Source organism: Perissodus microlepis, chromosome 18 (genome assembly GCF_051167445.1).
Source record: "Perissodus microlepis isolate ML-2025 ecotype Zambia chromosome 18, ASM5116744v1, whole genome shotgun sequence".
In the NCBI taxonomy this organism is placed as follows: Eukaryota; Metazoa; Chordata; class Actinopteri; order Cichliformes; family Cichlidae; genus Perissodus; species Perissodus microlepis.
In genome coordinates this window covers 34,500,154-34,518,147 of record NC_140478.1, presented here as the reverse complement: position 1 = coordinate 34,518,147, position 17,994 = coordinate 34,500,154, and the positions used below count along the sequence as shown (strand labels likewise).

General features: G+C 38.5%; 1 protein-coding gene across 1 annotated transcript; it reads right to left on the bottom strand.

The window, feature by feature from the left end:
* Positions 1-2,984: 2,984 nt before the first annotated feature.
* Positions 2,985-15,823, bottom strand: LOC146368743 (STARD3 N-terminal-like protein). Its single transcript, XM_084913223.1, has 8 exons — positions 15,803-15,823; positions 6,812-6,889; positions 6,598-6,675; positions 6,209-6,262; positions 5,566-5,683; positions 4,901-4,996; positions 3,955-4,022; positions 2,985-3,874 (listed from the first exon to the last, which is right to left on the bottom strand). Exons 1-7 carry the CDS (start codon positions 15,806-15,808, stop codon positions 3,958-3,960), a joined length of 495 nt encoding a protein of 164 aa, XP_084769349.1. The 5' UTR covers positions 15,809-15,823; the 3' UTR covers positions 2,985-3,874; positions 3,955-3,957.
* Between the last annotated feature and the right edge of the window lie 2,171 nt (positions 15,824-17,994).

Below are 17,994 nucleotides of genomic sequence, written 5' to 3'. Positions count from 1 at the left end.
ACCATGACTTTTATGTTTTTAATTCTACTTTACACTAAACAAACTGTGGAACTGAAGTGCTACTTAACAGTGATGAAAGCTCAAAAAGTAACAAGTTTAATTCCTAAAATGTTTTAATAGTTTTGCAATAAATCAATAAATGAATAGTATTAGTAAAAGTAAATTAATAACATTTGTCGGACACTGTCAGTGCGCACAGTGATGGGACAAACTTCTTTTTTTGATCCCGAAAATAATTTTGCTCCAAATTTTTTGGATTCTTTTAAATCCAGAGATTACATTTACAAAGGAAATATTTTTGAACCTGTACCACCATGTAAGCCATGTTTGTGTTTTGTATATAAACAGTTTGATGAGGATTTGCTTCCACTGTGGCTGCAGGCCAAAACTTTTCTCCTCAGTCTAGAAACGGTGAGGGCATTTCTGAGCTTTAGGAACAGAAATATAAATTTAGATCAGTGTCGGAGCTTCTTTCCTCTTGGCTCTCTGTTTACAGCTCGTTACACATCTGTGTTTGTTTTTCCCTCTGAAAACTCAAACCTCACATAACCAGCCGTGCAGGTGGTGTCAGTATTTCATCCTCCGGCTTCAGGATTTTACCACATTGAGTCGTTTACCTCCGTGTGTTGCTTCATATGTGGCATCATTTCCAGACTGTGACTACAGACAAAGACTGAATCTTTACGAGCTCCTTCAGGCAGATGTAGGTTTTACCTTCTTCTTCTTCTTCTTTTTTTTAAAGAAAAAAAAAACAATCAGTATTGTATTTATTTCCAAACAGTGTTTTTGAATGACTGAACGATCGCACTGATGAGAGGCAACATGTAGATTTGTGGATGCACTGTTTACAGATGCCTTGGTTACTTGACTTCTGTCAATAAAAATGTGAAGAAAAAAATTAATAAAAGAGAATTACAGAAACTGCTGCTTTGTGTTTCTTCTTCTGTCTGCAGTCGTTTATCTGCCGCGTTCCCTCCAGCTGGTTTATCTTAACAGGAATTGAAACAGAAGAATAACAATTAAAAACAACCCATTGAGCACATGTGGTTTTATACATTTTTTATATATTAGATTTCTGTGGTTTGCAGTTCTTTAGATGTTATTCTGGGTTCTTATGTGACCTGGATGAGTCACTGGTAGCTTCTTGGAAAGTTCACCTCTCCGTTGTTCACTGGAGCCCCAAAGCCTTACAAACATTTGCAGACTAATAGATGCCAATAACTTTGTTTGTAATTTTTCTCACAAGTTTTCTTGAGCGTCTTTAAATCGTGGTGTGATGTTTGTTTTTCTGATCTTTTAGCTTGCTTCACTTTGACAGACAGGTTCTGTTTGAGTGATTTCTGGATTTCTAACGAAATCATCATTTATAAAACACTTTTTTACTTACTTGGGTTATTCTTATCTAATATTAAAATTAGTTTGATCTTAAAATACAGGCCATATTACAGAGAAATGGAAACTAGAACTAAATATTATTATCACTGATAATGTATGGGAAGAGATGTGTAAAACTTGTCACAAGGGAATAAGTAGTCAATTATGGAGAGTTTGACTGGAAATTTAAAATTAGATTTTTTTTTAATACACCTCTTGTTATCTCCTCATATTGTAAGGAACCCAATGCAGAACTATGTTGGAGAAAATGTGGGGGAATAGGAGACGATTCACATATCTTTTGGGACTGTCCAATAATTCAAGGTTTCTGGATAAGAATCAAAGAAGAAACAGAGAAAATCCTACAAGTAAATACTGCACTGAACCCCACCATATTTCTCTTGGGAGTTATACCTAGAGAGAGGTATACCATAGATGAAAAATATATTCTGCAGATACTCTTACTGATAGCTAAGAAAAGGAAAACAAACAAACTCACCATCCATAACTCAATGGAAACAGAGACTGAAAAGAGTTCATACAATGGAAAGAATGACAGCAAGCCTGCAACTGAAGGTGGAGATCTTCCACCAGAGATGGATGTGTGGCCAGATACTTGGGTGAATGAACACGAACTTTGGAACATTGTAATATAAAGCTATAAATCTCCCCTACGACATGTCATTATATTAATCATGGTCTGTTTTTTTCCCTCTCTCTTAAATGGTCTTATGTCAGAGAATGTTAATATGTTGCTTGTTTTTTTGGTTATTGCCACAAAAATTACTAAATAAAAAGTCCCCCCAAAAATTAGTTTGATCTTATTTAATGAATAAAAAATGCATTAAATTAAACAAAGGTTGAGCTGTATTTTATGGATGGAGCATGTTGACAATGCTTGCTTAGCAAAAAACAAACAAAAAAAACCCCCAAAAATTTAATCTAATCTAAACCCAAACTGAGATAAAAATAAAACATTTCAAGACATTGAACTTGGAAAACTAAACTAAAAATAGGGGGTAAATCTTTATTTTTAGTGATCTCTCTACTGATTTTCATAAATGTTCCCTCTGACATTTGGCCTCCATATAACAATAATAATTTAAAAGCCTAAAAGAAACTGAAACTACTAAAAACTAAACTGAAAGAAGAAAATTCACTCTGGAGACTAACTGACACTAAACTGACCTTAAAAAGTCAAAATGGAATGAAAAATAAAAACTAGAAAATTCGAAACTAATAACTCTAGTAAAAGGTCACCTCCGTCTTTTATCTACAGTCCATGTATTCAGTAGCATGTCTTCTTTAAAAATAAGGGTTAATCTTTATTTAATTCAATAAATGTAATTAATATATTACACACAATTAAAATAAAAGTCCCCCATTCAGAGTCTGTTCACCTTAATTAAGACTAGTAATTTGGCTTAAGAAAAATAGAGATGAAAAAGTTTTTTTAAAGGAATATTTTTTTTAATAAACAGCTGACATTACCTGAAACAAACTGATATTTTCACATTTTATTTATTCATAAGGCTAATTTATGTCTAAGTTCTTATTCTGTTGATCTCTTTAAGGTCGACGTTTGACATAAACAATTAAACAAAACCACATAACCTTTAACATTTTAATGATTCTGTTATACAGACGGGCTTTTCTTTAAAAAAGAAAAAAAAGAATAAACATCCACTGAGCTTGCAAAGCATGCATGAAGATATGTACATTTCCATTAGAACGTTTCCCCGCCCGTCACAGCAGCTTTCGAGAGCAGCGTCCCTTCTGTTCAGTGCACTAAACCCAAATCTCCGAGTGTACATGCTGCACGTTTATGGCTCGTTTTCTTTAACACACAATCCTTCACTCGTTTCAAAACAAACAGTATCGTTCACATCTCTATATGTTACCTTAATATTCTTTCATGCACATTTTTAAGACATTGAAGTAATCATAAACATCTCTAAGAGTTTGACTTTCTCTTTCTGCTACAGTCTGGTCTGCAGGCTCAATACTGGCTGAACAATCCTTTCTGTGGCATCCATGAGCTTATTTTCCTTTGCAGTGACACAACCGAAGCATAAGAAAATGATCACAGAATTATAAGTAAACATTATGCTGGAAATAAGACATTAACACTCTGTTTTTTAATTGAAAGTGTATATATATTTTTTTAAGTTTTAAAATGAATGTAATGTTTTGAATTATGGATGGATACTGATAAGGATGTAATGATTTATTTCTGATAAATCTCTTGTAAGGTCTCGAGTTCCTTAAAGGTGGAGAAACAAAACTCATACAGTAACCAGAGTTCATGACACTGAAACTTTTAAGTGGCACTTTCCCGGTCGCGGTGTACGTGCAGAAGGCTGATATCAGAACGTGAGCTGCATTTGTGGATATGAACAAATACAAACTAAAATGGCTGAAGGTGTAAGGCAGAAGTTTTCCCCTCAGTAGCACAACGCTGGAGGACCCAAAAATCCCTCCATGTTCAGGATCGGCGATCCTGTGGAGAAATAAAACAGCACATCAGACTAATACTGTGGATACGAATCCTGACTGACGTCTGTCATTACGTATTCTTACCTGTTAAGTCACTTGTGTAATGAGCCCTTTTTCAGGTTCGTGTTTATCATCCAGCTCCTCGTCAGAGTCTGAGCACGAAAGGGAAATCGGTCAGCGTTTTTATAGAAACACCACAGAAAATTTAGGATGATAAAAGAACGGTGGAGCCAGGATTTTAACTGCCAACCTTCAGATTAGAAGACGACCCCTCTGAACCCGGACGGCTCAGGTATTCATGCCAACTAAATGTATTATCCTTAAAGACATTAATGGCATCTACAACTGCTTAATAGCAGATGATGCCCTTCGCTCTTATTTTGAAAATTCAGCCACTGATAACCAGCCTGACAATTCCTGTCTTGTCAGGTTTCATCATTTTTAAATTTTCTTGTTTATTGACCTGTGTGAAACAACTGAGGCGCGCTTGTCTTAATCCGTCTGCAGGAGGCTGCAGGTTCAAAGCAGCTGCAGGAGTCTGGTGTGAGAATAAACCTTCACTTTTAATTCTTCACATTTTACAGAAACGGGAATTATTTTTGTATTTTGTGTTATCGACTGCAGCTCTGCTTCTGCTCTGGAGAGTGTCTGTGTCTGCAAAGGATGGGCCCACCCATTGTATGGAAGGCTCACTGCAGAGGCAGCTGAGTAATTGAATTATTTTCTAAGCAATAAGATGTCTGCAGATGAAAAAGCTCCTTTCACTGTGCAGTGAAAGAAATACTGAAGGAGCTACGCCACTCATTTCTGGGTGTGAAGTGCAAAGCTGGAAATCTAAAAACTCTAATAATAATAATAATAATAATGACAATAAAATGAACTGTATATCTTCATATTTTGTGTCTGTACGCTCATTTAAATGGGAATGAAGAGTCAGAATCATCAGACTGAGCAGTCTGAAGGAGCGACAGCTGAAGCGAGTGTGTCGGGTGTGTTTGGGTTTGTCTGATGTCAGTGGGAGGAAACAGACCTGCCAAAGACTCTGGCGGAGAGTAGAACTGCCCATCAGATAAAGGACCTGGACCCAGGAGAGGAGCCCTACTTGTATCTATGATGGACCGATGTCCTGAAACACAGCAGGATGAAGGAAGCAGGAATAACTGCATCAGCAGGACATCAATGAGGTTAAAATAACATAACAGTGGTGAAATAACTTTCATTTATCAGGTGAGTAAACACATTTGCAGATGTTGTTCATGGCATATAATTATTAATAATTACAGGTAAACTACCTGTGAAATAGCAACAGGAAGCTGATGCATTACGCTTTTTACTCTAACATTATAATAAATAATTATAATATTAACTTCTTATCCCATGATCTTTTATTTGAAATAAAACAACTGAATAAAATTACTCAGTATGTAGCTTTGAATGTTCACCAGCAGGTGGCAGTGTTTCACCAGAGCGTCTGCTGCTGTTCTTTATCGTTTTCTTGTTTCTTTTTCATTCTCCACTCAGAGGCTCTTGAGTCATAGTACTTGTTTTTTCACATTCTTTTGCTAACTTAAAGGAAGGTTTTAAAAGGAACCTGTAAGGTAAACGATCTGTTGACAGAGATCACAGCAGCGACAGCAGCAGTACTGCAACAGTAATGAAGGTGCCTTTTTTATTATTAGCTCAATTGAGACTCACTGTTTTCGTCTTCGATCTCCTGAGGCAGGACCTTGAAGTCGAGCAGCCACGTTTCTATCCAGGCCAGAACGAAGGAGATGATGGGCAGCAGGTACCCAAAGGCCCCCTGACTCAGCAGCTACACAAGAAACACACACGTCCCAATATGAATACGTAATTCTACACAAAGCATACAAAATCTGACCATTTAAAATTTAGAAGGTGCAAAAACAAATATTTATTATTGTTAAGCAGCAGCAATTACAGGTTTTCCTGTACAGGAAGGAGATAGTTTGCTTCACTTCCTTAAATCCTCATGTATGCATCGCCATCGGGGAATATGGAGCAAAGACTGCAGAGGAAAATTAACTCCAACAACAAACTGTCCTCTAAGAGGTTTTTGTGTGTGGACATTGACACCAATACTAAAATAAATAAAGATATTATTAGAAGTAAAAAACTAAAGTCAGTGCAACATTTTTGTTACAAATAATGAAAATATTAGATGTTGTCAGGTTTCTTAGATCAAAGCTTTAAGTACCACCCTGTTTTCTGAGGTGCTGTTAAGGTGTGTGTGTGTGTGTGTGTGTGTGTGTGTGTGTGTGTGTGTGTAGGAGTGCACCCAGGAGTGCAGACAGTTAGGAATTGTAAAGCTTTTTCTTACCTTCGACAAAATGACTTTAGCAATCAGGAAAGCACAGCTGACTGCAGTGGTGATCTGCACAAAGACAGAAAACATCAGAAATGCTCATGCTCTTATTTTTGCTAATATTTTAAACAGAACCCCTTTTACCTGAAAACATCCTCATGTTAATGGTCTTTAACTCTCTAAATATACTGAATATAATGAAGTGAAATGGAAAAATCACAGAATCACCCTGTAACAAACACTGATGCCCCCTGAAGACATATTTAATGCACAGAAACAAGAATTAGTGCATCCTCCTGCCAGACACTTCACTGTGCACCCAACAATGTGAGCTCTTGCTGGGCAGCGCCCTCTGCTGGCGCAATTACAGAAACACTGTTGTGGCGTACAGCCTTAAAACCTACCGCGATGGCCCACCAGTGACGAAGCTTGCAGACAGCGTAGGCCAGGATGAGGACGGCAAACCTGAAAACTGCCAGCAGCTGAGGGAGGGGAGGAAGGTGAAGGTGGCACAGAAGGAGGAGAGAAACAAAAAGGAAGGAAAAAAATAGTGAAAAAAACCCCACATAAAATAAATGATATAAAGTTGATCATTTAAAGCAAAAGAAAGAACCTTACAAAGATGTCGAAGAAGGAGGCGTGGTAGTCGTAGTGCAGGACTTCTTGTTCCAGCCGATTCTGAATGCCGCCGTTCACCTGACAAACACAAACAGCTCATCATGACAAATACTCTGAATGTTAAAGTTAACCCTGACACAACTGAGGCTAAAATGACCTGAGTGAGGCAGTTATATTTTTTGTTACTAGAGGAATATTTTTTGTAAGTTTATTCCATCTAAAATAATAATCATAAGTTTTAATACAACACAAAAAACATGAGAAGTTGTAGGATTCAAGTAAACATTTGGGGTTAGGGCTGTGCGATGACCAAAATCTCATATCCTCATGTAAGACATTTCTCATCCTGATAACGATGTATATGACAAAAAAGGGCTTTTTATGTAAACTCTATGAATCTTGGGCAACCCGACTTGTGTGAAGTGTTTTCAGCTGGGTGTCGTGTACCTGGAGCCGAGTGTTTTGACCGGTGCATGAAACTATATGTGACGGCCACCATGTTCTTTGTATTTATTACACGGCGTGCTGCGAGGAAAAGCCTGTTCTAACGTTTGAGTCTAAGGTTTATTTTGAGCACCTGACGGCTCTTTTTTGCTTCTCATCTGTAAACTCTGTCAACAACCTTTCACGTGATTCTTGCGTAGGTGGTAGAAGAGGTTTGTCGTGTTTGAGTCTGTGGTGGGAACCGGTTTGCGGCATAATTTGCATAGTAGAGTTTTCTGGTCCGTGTCAGACTTTTCATAACCAAATCATGTCCATGCTACAGGGGCCGGCCCTCATTAGGAATAAGGTCCTCGTTTTGTTTTGACTAGTCCTTCTGTTTGGAGCTACCTGGTTCTGCCTCATATTCACTGGCCATGCTGGTATTCTCTGCGCCCCGATGGAAAAACGTTGCCGTAAACAGCTTATTTTGGAAACCACGAAACAAACGATAGCGTACAATTTGAAACGATAGTTTTTTTCATTTCGTCATCGATATATTTCATCATATTGCACAGCGCTATCTTGGGTCATAAAGGACCTCGCTCGGTGACTTCCTCTTGATTTTATGCCTTAAACTGAGAGCTGGCTTGACAACATCAGCAGTGCATCAGTTCTCTAGAACCAACAGGAAATCTGAGGGTGTTGGTGCTATATTTAAAGTCTCACTTCAATAAAACAGCACTCATATCTGCATGTATTAAAAAAGGACATGAAAAATGCAGCGGCAGACAGTTTGCAGACCTCAGCTTCACCTTTGCTTTTGATGACCTCAACAGATTTTTACTTTCTGGCATTTTTTACAGTTCCTCTTCCAAAAATGAAACGCAACTGCATCATTTTCAGTCACTGAAACAATCCTGCTCTCATTTACAGCTTTCACCTTTTTAGACTCTATTTGCAGATCTCCTTTGATGCCTTTTTTTTTTTTTTTTTAAATAATGGGCTCTCCCTCGCTCAATAACACATTTTGCACAATGAGTCACCGCAAGATGCATGACGTTAACCACAGGATGCAGAGGTTAAGCTTACAGATCTGCAGCACTCGCATCATTTCCTAAGCACAGCAGCTGAAAATCTTCCACCCCCACCGGCAACGGATGGAAATCATCCGAGAGGCAGAGGAGGAGGACGAGATAGATCAAGAAGAGTAACTTACAGGAACTATAAATAAAGGAAATGTTATTCTTGTTTCAGAAATATCTGAAAGAAAGACACAAAGAGTCTCACACTTCAAGTTTCTAATCATTTCATGTATAAATCCAGAACAGCTGCTCAAATTTCACCTAAAACTCGTGTTCCTGGTTTTGTTCTTCCTCGTCTTCCTCTCAGATTGTTTCCATCCATCGTTGGTGTTGGTACACTCTGACCTGAATTAGCTAACAATATGTATAACTGGAAAATCCCTGTGCTGCAGTTGTGTCTGTGAATCTTTGCCGTGAACTGATGTTTCTGTGCATCACTCTGAGAAGCAGCGCGAGTCTGTCATTTTTGCAAAATTAAGAAACAGCAACATGAGGTTAGAAAGATAACGTTTAAAGATATTGTGGTTTTAAGCACTGATAAAATGGTTTAAATGTGTTTGTGAGGTTCTGCAAATATACTTCGAGTAAGGTTGTTTAGCAACTGTGAGAAGCTACAACTCAGACGAAGTCGTGAGTATTAACATTAAATTGACAAAAAAAAGGGACTTTTGCTTCATTTACAGTTAAAGCTAAAAGCTGTCAGCGTCAGCTTGTACAGACCTAACAGTGAATAATGTGCTGTCACCTAAACAACAAAATTCAAAACTGAGCTCAATCAAATGTGAAAAATTACCACAGAAATACTGTGTGGGTGAAAAATGAACTTCCTTTTGTTTCAAATGTCTCTGAAATGAATCTCTCTCACACAGTTTCAGATTTTTATTATCATCCTAAATAGATGTTTGAAAAACTAGGTACATTAAATGAGACTGGAGGATTTCAGCTTTTTGTGTTAGAGGGCTGTGAACTCGACTCCCCTCTGTGATAAACACAGAAGCAAACTAAATGAAAGAGCAGGAACTTGGACTGAAAACACAAAGTACAGGTCTTGCTTGCTAGTTTACTCAGTTTCGTGATCAGCTGCAGTGGCATCATCGGCATGAGTGGAATGAATTGTTAGACAGAAAGTGCCACACTGTTGAAGTCAGTGGCTAAACTCAGCTCTGGAATTTAGCTCTCCAACAACAACACGATCTGCAACATATTCAGAAAGTCTGTATCCTGAGATTCTTTCTAGAACTTCTTTTACGGCGCTTGTACACAAAGAAGCTGCTCCTGACCATCAGAGGGAAGATTAATCAGAGGCCAGAGATTAATAATAACTAATGATTAAATGCAGAGTGGTGTATAAACACCATTAAATTCCAACTGCAGTGCTCTTATGTTGAAGGCTGATTTTTTTAAATCAACAAACTGCCAGCAAAAATACAACATCGACATCCTGAGTTGTCTTTGGTTGGCTGGCAGCTCCAACTTAAATCCAGCCTACATACTAATGCACGCCTCATATTTGAGAAGAAACAATCAGGATAGAAAAATGATTGATTACCTAAATAATCCTGTAGTAACAGGATTATTTTGGAGTCCTATGATTTAATGACATAACTGCTTCATCAACATTAGGCAAGAAAAAAGAAGCATATACTTACTATAATGTGTCAGTCATTGCACAACCAAGACGTCTCAGATGTGGTTTGTATAAAATAAGTTAGTATTGTAATTATGAGCATAATACTGGTATTAACATGGAGCTATTCTACTTATTTTCTGCTACATAAAGATTTTTTGTTGTTACTGACCATTTCTGTTATTTTATTTTGAAACATTATTAAATCAAAAACACTGTTAAAAACAAAAGATTTATATAAAACCCCTCAACATGATCATATGTAGCAAAAGATTTCAATTTGCACCCATTAGTAATGCTGACAGACCTATACTTAGCCTATACTTAGCAGGGTGCGTCACCTTCATCACAGTGTCCAAATGTGTTTTTGAGGCAGAAATTGCAAAAAAATGTATCTTTTCATAGCAAAGGTATTAAAGGCAGTAAAGGTATGAACCCTGTCTGAATGTTGGGGTTTTCTCTCCAATACTGTTGGGTCTTTATCTCATAATTATAAAGCACCTTGAGGCCACTTTACTAACGATATATAAAAAAAACTGAACTGAATTAACACTCAGCACTACTCCTCCAATCAGTCCCATAGCAGCTAGTCAAAACAGAGTAACGTAATAGCCAAAGTGTTCAGTGTTACAGCTGAGAGGAAGGAAGGAAACTTCTTCACAAAAAAATAAAAAAGTCATCAAATTGTTGAGTAAAAACTGCTCAGGATTAAAGTCATGGATGATGAAACGTTCTCCATTTTGAAAGTGAGCAGGTTTGCAGTGCATTTGCAGGGTGCTCTTCTAGTTACACAAAAGAGAACAACTCCGTCTCTCGTGGACAGTTATTTTAGTGCCCGAGGTCAAATGGAGCATTCTGGGAATGTGTGCTGCAGTCAAATCACTTCCTCAATCAGCTGCATGACCTCGATCCACTCGTCCAGCATGCAGGCTGTCCTGCTTCTGCTCGACCTTGACACAATTCACTCCAACTGTAAACGTTGTTTCTCGGTGCACAACTGCTGGCATTTTACAGTTCCAGAGCGATAAAACACAGTAACCTATCATGACTGAGGACTACTGACAATAATGTAACTGCTTCCTCCCGATTAATGGTTAACAGACCTGTTTTTAACAAGTCAAATAAGATAAAATAGTAAAACATGTAAACAGGCAAACTGAGCAGGAACCGTATTAAAATATGTGCACAAGATTAAAAAACTTTTTTTCTGTAGTTCATAAACTCTGTTTGTTTGTGGTATCTAAATGCACCCTTACAGGAATACGTTTGATAATTCTGCTGACTTTATCCATCTCTTATCGTGATGGCATTTTAGTAACATTTTTTACTAAATGTTCCTTCCGGCTTTTTTCAGATGTGACATTTACAGAAAAAGCAACAACGCTGAGTAACATCTTCAAAAAGGAGAGAGACAGAGTCCACTCGGCTTAATTAATGATTGCTGTCATCTAAGAAGATAAACATGTGCAGAATAAATTAAAACTTTCAGTCAAATACTGTAAACAGTTCAGAGTCCTGGAGGATACAAACACTGTTCCAACATGCTGGACACTTCAATACTGCAGCACGAGCCTGTAAATTCTCCATTAGTTTAAATCAGCAGACCCTGAGATCACGGTTCAAAGCAGAAAAAACAAAGATCGGCACCCTGCACATACTGCAGCATTTCAGTAACTAAAAACCAGAAAAGTTCCTGCAAGAGCTCCTCCTAAACTGCCACCATGGTAAAAGAATAGAAACAAACAGATGTATGTCTTTTGTTTTTATCTGGATGGGTTAACAACACTGCCGTTTGTTAAAGACAAGAAATTCTTTCCTTTTAAAACAAAGCCTGGATGTAATTTGATAAAGTTAGTTAGCTTTCTAACACTCATCCAGATGTTAGTGGTGGGGCAGTGCTGAGAAAGCACAAATAGTTTGGTTTGGTTAAAATAACCTGTAGCATTAATCTTATTGCATATTTTTTATAATCCATTTAAATAACTGTGGAGGAGGACAGTCTGGTGCAATCTGGCCGCTGCGTTGTATGACAGCGCACAGATCTAATCAGGTATATCAACGGGTATACCTTTTTAATCCATCTTAAAGGACGTTGCCATCTGCGACTGATTTACTTATGGACAATCCTGTGGCTCTTATTTTGAAAGTTCAGTGTCTATCTGCTCTACCTTTATTCTGTCATCACTACCAGCCGGCTCTCTGGTTATGATGCTATTCTGGGAGTTCTGTAGTTGCTTCTCCAGAGAGTCTCTCATCCAGCTGTCTGACTCCACCTAACTGGACTGAAGCCCTCAACAGAGTCCATCTGCAGAACCTGCACCATGTCAAGAACTGGCTTCTGTACCTCTATATGAAGCTCACCAAGAGCAGAACGAGGATAGCTGCCACAAACTGATGTGTAAGACGGTGGATTTGGAGCTCAACCACCACTGGATGAGAGACTCACTGAAAAGGCAGCTGGTTTTATTACTCAATGATTTGTTGTTACAAAGATAAAAATTGTGAACAGGAAGAAGTAATGGTATTACTTCTCCCTTGTCACAAGAAGTCACCACAGCAGGTAGATGCCTTTCCTGAACCAAACCCAATGGGATAAGCGTCTCCTTCTGGGATCTTTCACCTGGTAGGCGAACCACTGTAAACCACGATACCAACTAAACCACTTGATAGTTTAGTTAAGAAAAAGTCTGTACAGATAAGGAACGTGCATTCTTCACCAGCTTTAAACCTTTGTTCACATGTAATGCCATATTCCACACTTTGCTATCAGTTGTGTACAAATCGGTGGCTACTCATGAGTTCCTCTGAACTTTCATACAACTGAGCTCAACAAACAATAACTGTCAGTCAGCAGAGGAAACTCATTTTTCCTCCAAAGTGATTCAGTGCATCAGAAATCTACGGTGTGTTTATTTTTGTTATTCAGTTCATCTGTGCCATATCGGACCGCAAGACCCTACAGCGGATAGTGGGAACAGCAGAGAAGATCATCGGGGTCTCTCTCCCCTCTATTGAGGACATCTACACTACACGCTGTATTCGCAAAGCCACCAGCATTGTGGCCGATTGGCTGGTCCTGGAGGAACGTTGTTTCGTTTCACTGTGAACTAAATGTATATGGTTGAAGTGACAATAAAAGCCAACTTGAAATTGAACTTGTGCGTCAAGCTGACTGCTGTTAATCGTACCGATCAGGCACAAAAGTAAAAGCAGATAGGAATGATGCTGTCAATCCGAAAGTCCACCACAAGCTGAAAGAAACAACTCGAAATGCTCTAAAAGAACAATAAATGTTTTTCCACAAAAAAGCAAAACCAAAGGCTCTGAGCCTGGCCTTTTAACGGCTTCACTTACTTTGGAGTTTTTTAAAAACTTCAATACTAGCGTTTTATCTTTCCTGACTTTGTTTAACTTTACTTTTAAATAACCCTTTAATCTCTGGGAAATAATAAAATCATCTTCAGTTTTAGTTTTTTCTTGAGCAAAATACATAGAAGACAGCAGATGCATCCAATAAATTTCTCCCGAGTAGGCTGACTCAGTCAAAAAGGCTCACTGTCTGGTGATACATCTTAATCTCGTGTGGTTTTACATTGCTGTAAAAACTTTATTACTACAGATATCTAATAAAAAAACAAAACTGCTGTCACAGCCACTACAAACACAGACTTACATTGAGTTCTGTGATCCAGAGCATGGTGATGAACAAGAGGTCAAAGGTGACAAAGAGGCAGAAAGTCCTCCTCACATCCGAGATGCATTTCTTCTCTCCGATGTCGTACGCCTCCAATCTCACAGAAACGGCCGGGGAGTTGACAGACCCCATGCCTGTTCTGACAGGGATCTGTGAGTAGCTACCGCTGCTCTTATATGCATTCCTGTTATTTGGTGGTGGGGGCAAAAAAAAAAAAAGAGAGCCTCTGTACCCGAGTCTTGGGTACAGCCTGAGCTCTGTGTTCTTTTGAGCTGAAATGGAGAGGCTTTGATCAGTGGATGAGCTCGATGGCGGTTCACTGTCACCTGGATCATGATTGGATGCTCATGTTTATAGTTTTATCTTTCTTTGTAAAGTCAGCTGTTCTGCTGCTCTGTATGTGATTGGTCAGATGCCCCCAACGCCACCCCTTTCATGTAAACAGGCTAGTAGCTAAAATGGGAAACCCTGGGTTACCTTATAGAGTTGATAACTAGCGTCATGTGATCACTTAGTCTGATTGACAATGTTGGGATAAGTTAATCAAGATAACAGAAAGATTTCTTGAGTATGATGAACAATGAATTTAACTCCTAAATATGACTTCCTAACACAGAATGTGATGACGTCATACGCTTTGTACTTTGATGTGTGGTGATTGGAAGTGTCTGTGTGGTGCAGCCTGGACAGACCAGACCAGCTGCACCACACAGACACTTCAAACCTCACCCGAGGACAAAAAGCACAAGAACAACAACAAAAAAAGAAAGAAAACAAACCTTAGAAACATGCAGGGTTACAGGAGAAGCCAGTCGTGCAGAGGTGAGCCTGTGCGAGTCTGAATTTAACTCCTATTTATGACTTCCTACCAAAGAATGATGATGGGAGAATTTGGATTTATTTATTAACAGATTTATTACGCATTAGTTTTATGGGTCTGTTCCACTTAAGGTCAGATTGGTGTCTATGAACCAAAATGAGTTTCACACCAAGACTAAACTCGTGTCATGGTTTGCATTATGCAGTGGTTACAGTGGTGACACTTATTAGACTCTGAAGTCTGTGCACCAGTTTTTCAGGGTCCTGTAGGTGCAATTGTTGCGACCACTGTAAATGTGACACCATCACAGAAAAATTGTATAAAATCAGAAGAAGAAAGAGAACTCTAATATGATGGCTGCACACCAGCTGGATCATTATAACAACATCACATCACATGAGTAACTTCAACATGACGAGACTTCAAGGACTCCAACAATGTTCATACAGTGAGGATAAATAATGTTTTTTATTATTTATTATAAAAAGGACACAATATAGATATATAAAATGCAGCCAGAACTCCAATAACTAACATGTCCATTAATTTGACACGTTGGTTTATATATAATTTCTTTTTCTCTCTTAGCTTTTCAGCTCCACATTTTTGCCATTTCTTCCACACTCAACTCTTTTCTACAAGCTGAGCACACAGTGAAGGTAGGGGAGGGCTGGTGGCATTAAGAGATTTGATTGGGCAATCTAGGGGCCAGTTAGTTCTTTCCTTTGGTGAAAGTTGGGCTCTTCAATTCAGCATGGTACAACTCCAAAGATTCTGCAACATCAAACCCTCTGTCTGCTAATATTACATCCAGTTACAAGATGAGCTTCCCGACCCCCTGAACTACGGATGCCCTACATGACTGTTAGGACAACTTATGTATTGCAAGTATGCAGTACTAAGAATAACTTGATGTTTCTGACTTTGCATTATGAATTGTTTACCCACTGACAAACATTTCAAGTTCTACTAAATTAAAAAACAATTTGTGGTAACCTGATTATGATTCAAAAAGAATAATTAAAAACACAGAACTGGAGAAACTTTCCAACAACTTGAAGTGCAAAAACACTGAGGTGCAGATGTTAAAGCAGCAACTAGAGAAAACAAACAAAGACCTGCAGTGTACACTTCAAGAACTCGAGAGAAGTCAGCAGCTACAAGACGCACACAACAAATTACAACACAGTTATACAGAGATGCACGAGGCAAAGCTTATGCAGGAGGCCAAATGTAAAGAACTGAAAGAAAGGCTCGAAGAAAAACAAGCCAAATTAGAAGAAGTGGAGACAACATGCAGGAAACTCGAGAAGGAAAATACACAAACAATTGATGAGTTACGAACCCTCATCCTAGAGAAAAAAGTGCTCGTGGAAAAGATGATGGAAAAGAAGAAAAAACGCTTCCGCTTCTTCTGGAGAAAGAGCACTCCTGCTTTTTCTACTTTTTCTACTTTTCCTTCTGCTGATGTCACCCCGTCTTCCTCCTCCACCGTTGCATCGTAATTTTCACCTTAACTCCTAACACCTGTCCCATCTCCCCCCCCCCCCCCCCCTTTCTCTTTCACCCTCACCCCCCAACCAGTCCCGACAGTTGACTGCCCCCTCTAGAGCCTGGTTCTGTCATAGGTTTCTTCCTTTAAAGGGAGTTGTTCCTATCCACTGTCGCACCCAGTGCTTGCTCAGAGGGCATAGTTGGGGTTCTCTCTCCTCTATCTCTTTCCTCCTTTCTATCCCTTTCCTTTACCCTCTTCTTTACCCCCCACCCCTCCCCCCTTTTCTATTCCCCCGCTTTTCTATTTCCTTAATAATTTAATAATAAACACAATTGGCTACATTTTAAATGTGTCTGATCAACGTCTTCATTCAAGAATGAATTGTCTTTCTCACGGAGTCATGTGTATTTTGTGTTTTCCTCGGGCTGGTGATCCCCGCGGTCGTTCAGCCCCGGAGTCCAGAGTTTTAGTGTTTTAATCACATTTAGTGTTACATTTCAGATCACCACAATAGGATATCCATAATTTAGGATTCAGGCATTTGTTTTAGTTCAATATCGTAATCATTCTATGACTGAGTAGTTTACAGAACCTTCAGTCTGCAGCAATAACTTCTGTTGGAGCTATTTGTTCTTATTTTTTATTATTTTGAAATTAGTTAAAGTTTGTTGTTAGTTTACTTATATGTTGGGGTTTATTTACAAGTTTATTTGTAGGTTAATATTTCTTTCAATGTTTTGTTTGTTTGATGTTACCTTGTTAAATTAGTCAGTAAAAGCTGTAGGGCCATTTTGTTTCTATAAATAAAGACACTGGTATAGGACCAGCATGCACTGGGGTGAGCCTATGGTTTTTTACTAGAGCAGGAGAAGCAGCAGGAAGTAACTAAAAATGGATCTTCTTATTGCTTGCCAAACTGGATAAAATAAACCATAAAAACGCAACTTTAAAGTTTGGACAGTGGACTTCTTTTGCCTGCGTACGAAATATTATCTCAGTGCAGCAGTGGCTTGTGGACCTTTAACTGTGGGATGTTTGGTTTGTCAAACAAAAGGAATTGCCACTACAAAAAGTAAAAAACCTGCCCGTGGACAAAGGAATAATCCTTCATTAATGGATATGTTGGATATATGGATTTCAAGGATCACCGTCGAACTCGAATAAAAGTTACTGGATCGTCTGTAAGTACTCCAGACGGATTTGATGTTGAAGCCTGGATCAACATGTCACTCGTTCATCAAAGCTGGTGAGTGACAATATTGTTTAAGCCGTAAAGGAAAACGGTGAAGCTATTGGAGTTTAAAGACATTATTTCATTACAAAGACTGATGAACTGAGTTTTGATGTACTAAATTTGTGCATAATAGGATCACTAATTGAAACATGCCAACGCCCTCTGTGGAAATGTTTGTTCACTGCAATCATGTTTGCGCTTTATGCTATGGATTCTCAGTGTGCTGTGCATCTTTATAATGTTTGAAATAATCCAAGAGGACAATAAAAATGTCGGATATTAAGAGTAAACAAGAGAGTAAACAAGAGGATGACACTCAGATGCAAGCAGAGAAAAGAAGCATCAAATTTACGCCAAAAGGTTTGGATTTGTATATAAAGACATGCCAAGAAAAGCGGAGTTCAATGTGTAAGCAAGCATCTAAGTACATGGGGAAAATTTCTGCTTTAATGACCTCACATGAGAAGGTTAAGGAAGTGTCTTCGGAATTTGGGAAGTTTATTAAATGCTATCAAGATGCAAACGCTTTGCAAGAATCCTTTTTAAGTTTGCCACTGCCAGAAGATGAAGTGAAAAGGCAAAGCGCACATTTTCAGTCTAAGGTGACAGCATTCTCTGTTTTTATGGACAAAGTAAAGGTTTGGTTGCAGGAAGCAGGCGAGCCGTATACTGAACAAAGCAATACTGCTCTTAATGATCAAGCTGTTGAAAGTTTGGATGAAATAAATCCTGAAGACAGTGTCTCTAATATCTCAAGTGTAAAGCCACCTTGGAAAACATTGTCACAGCAAAGTCGAATTTCATCAAC

Coding starts and splice junctions, on each gene's coding strand:
- LOC146368743 (XM_084913223.1), bottom strand. Junction 6,676..6,811: donor CCTCCTTCTTCGACATCTTT/GTAAGGTTCTTT, acceptor CCCCTCCCTCAG/CTGCTGGCAGTTTTCAGGTT. Junction 5,684..6,208: donor CTAAAGTCATTTTGTCGAAG/GTAAGAAAAAGC, acceptor TTTCTTGTGTAG/CTGCTGAGTCAGGGGGCCTT.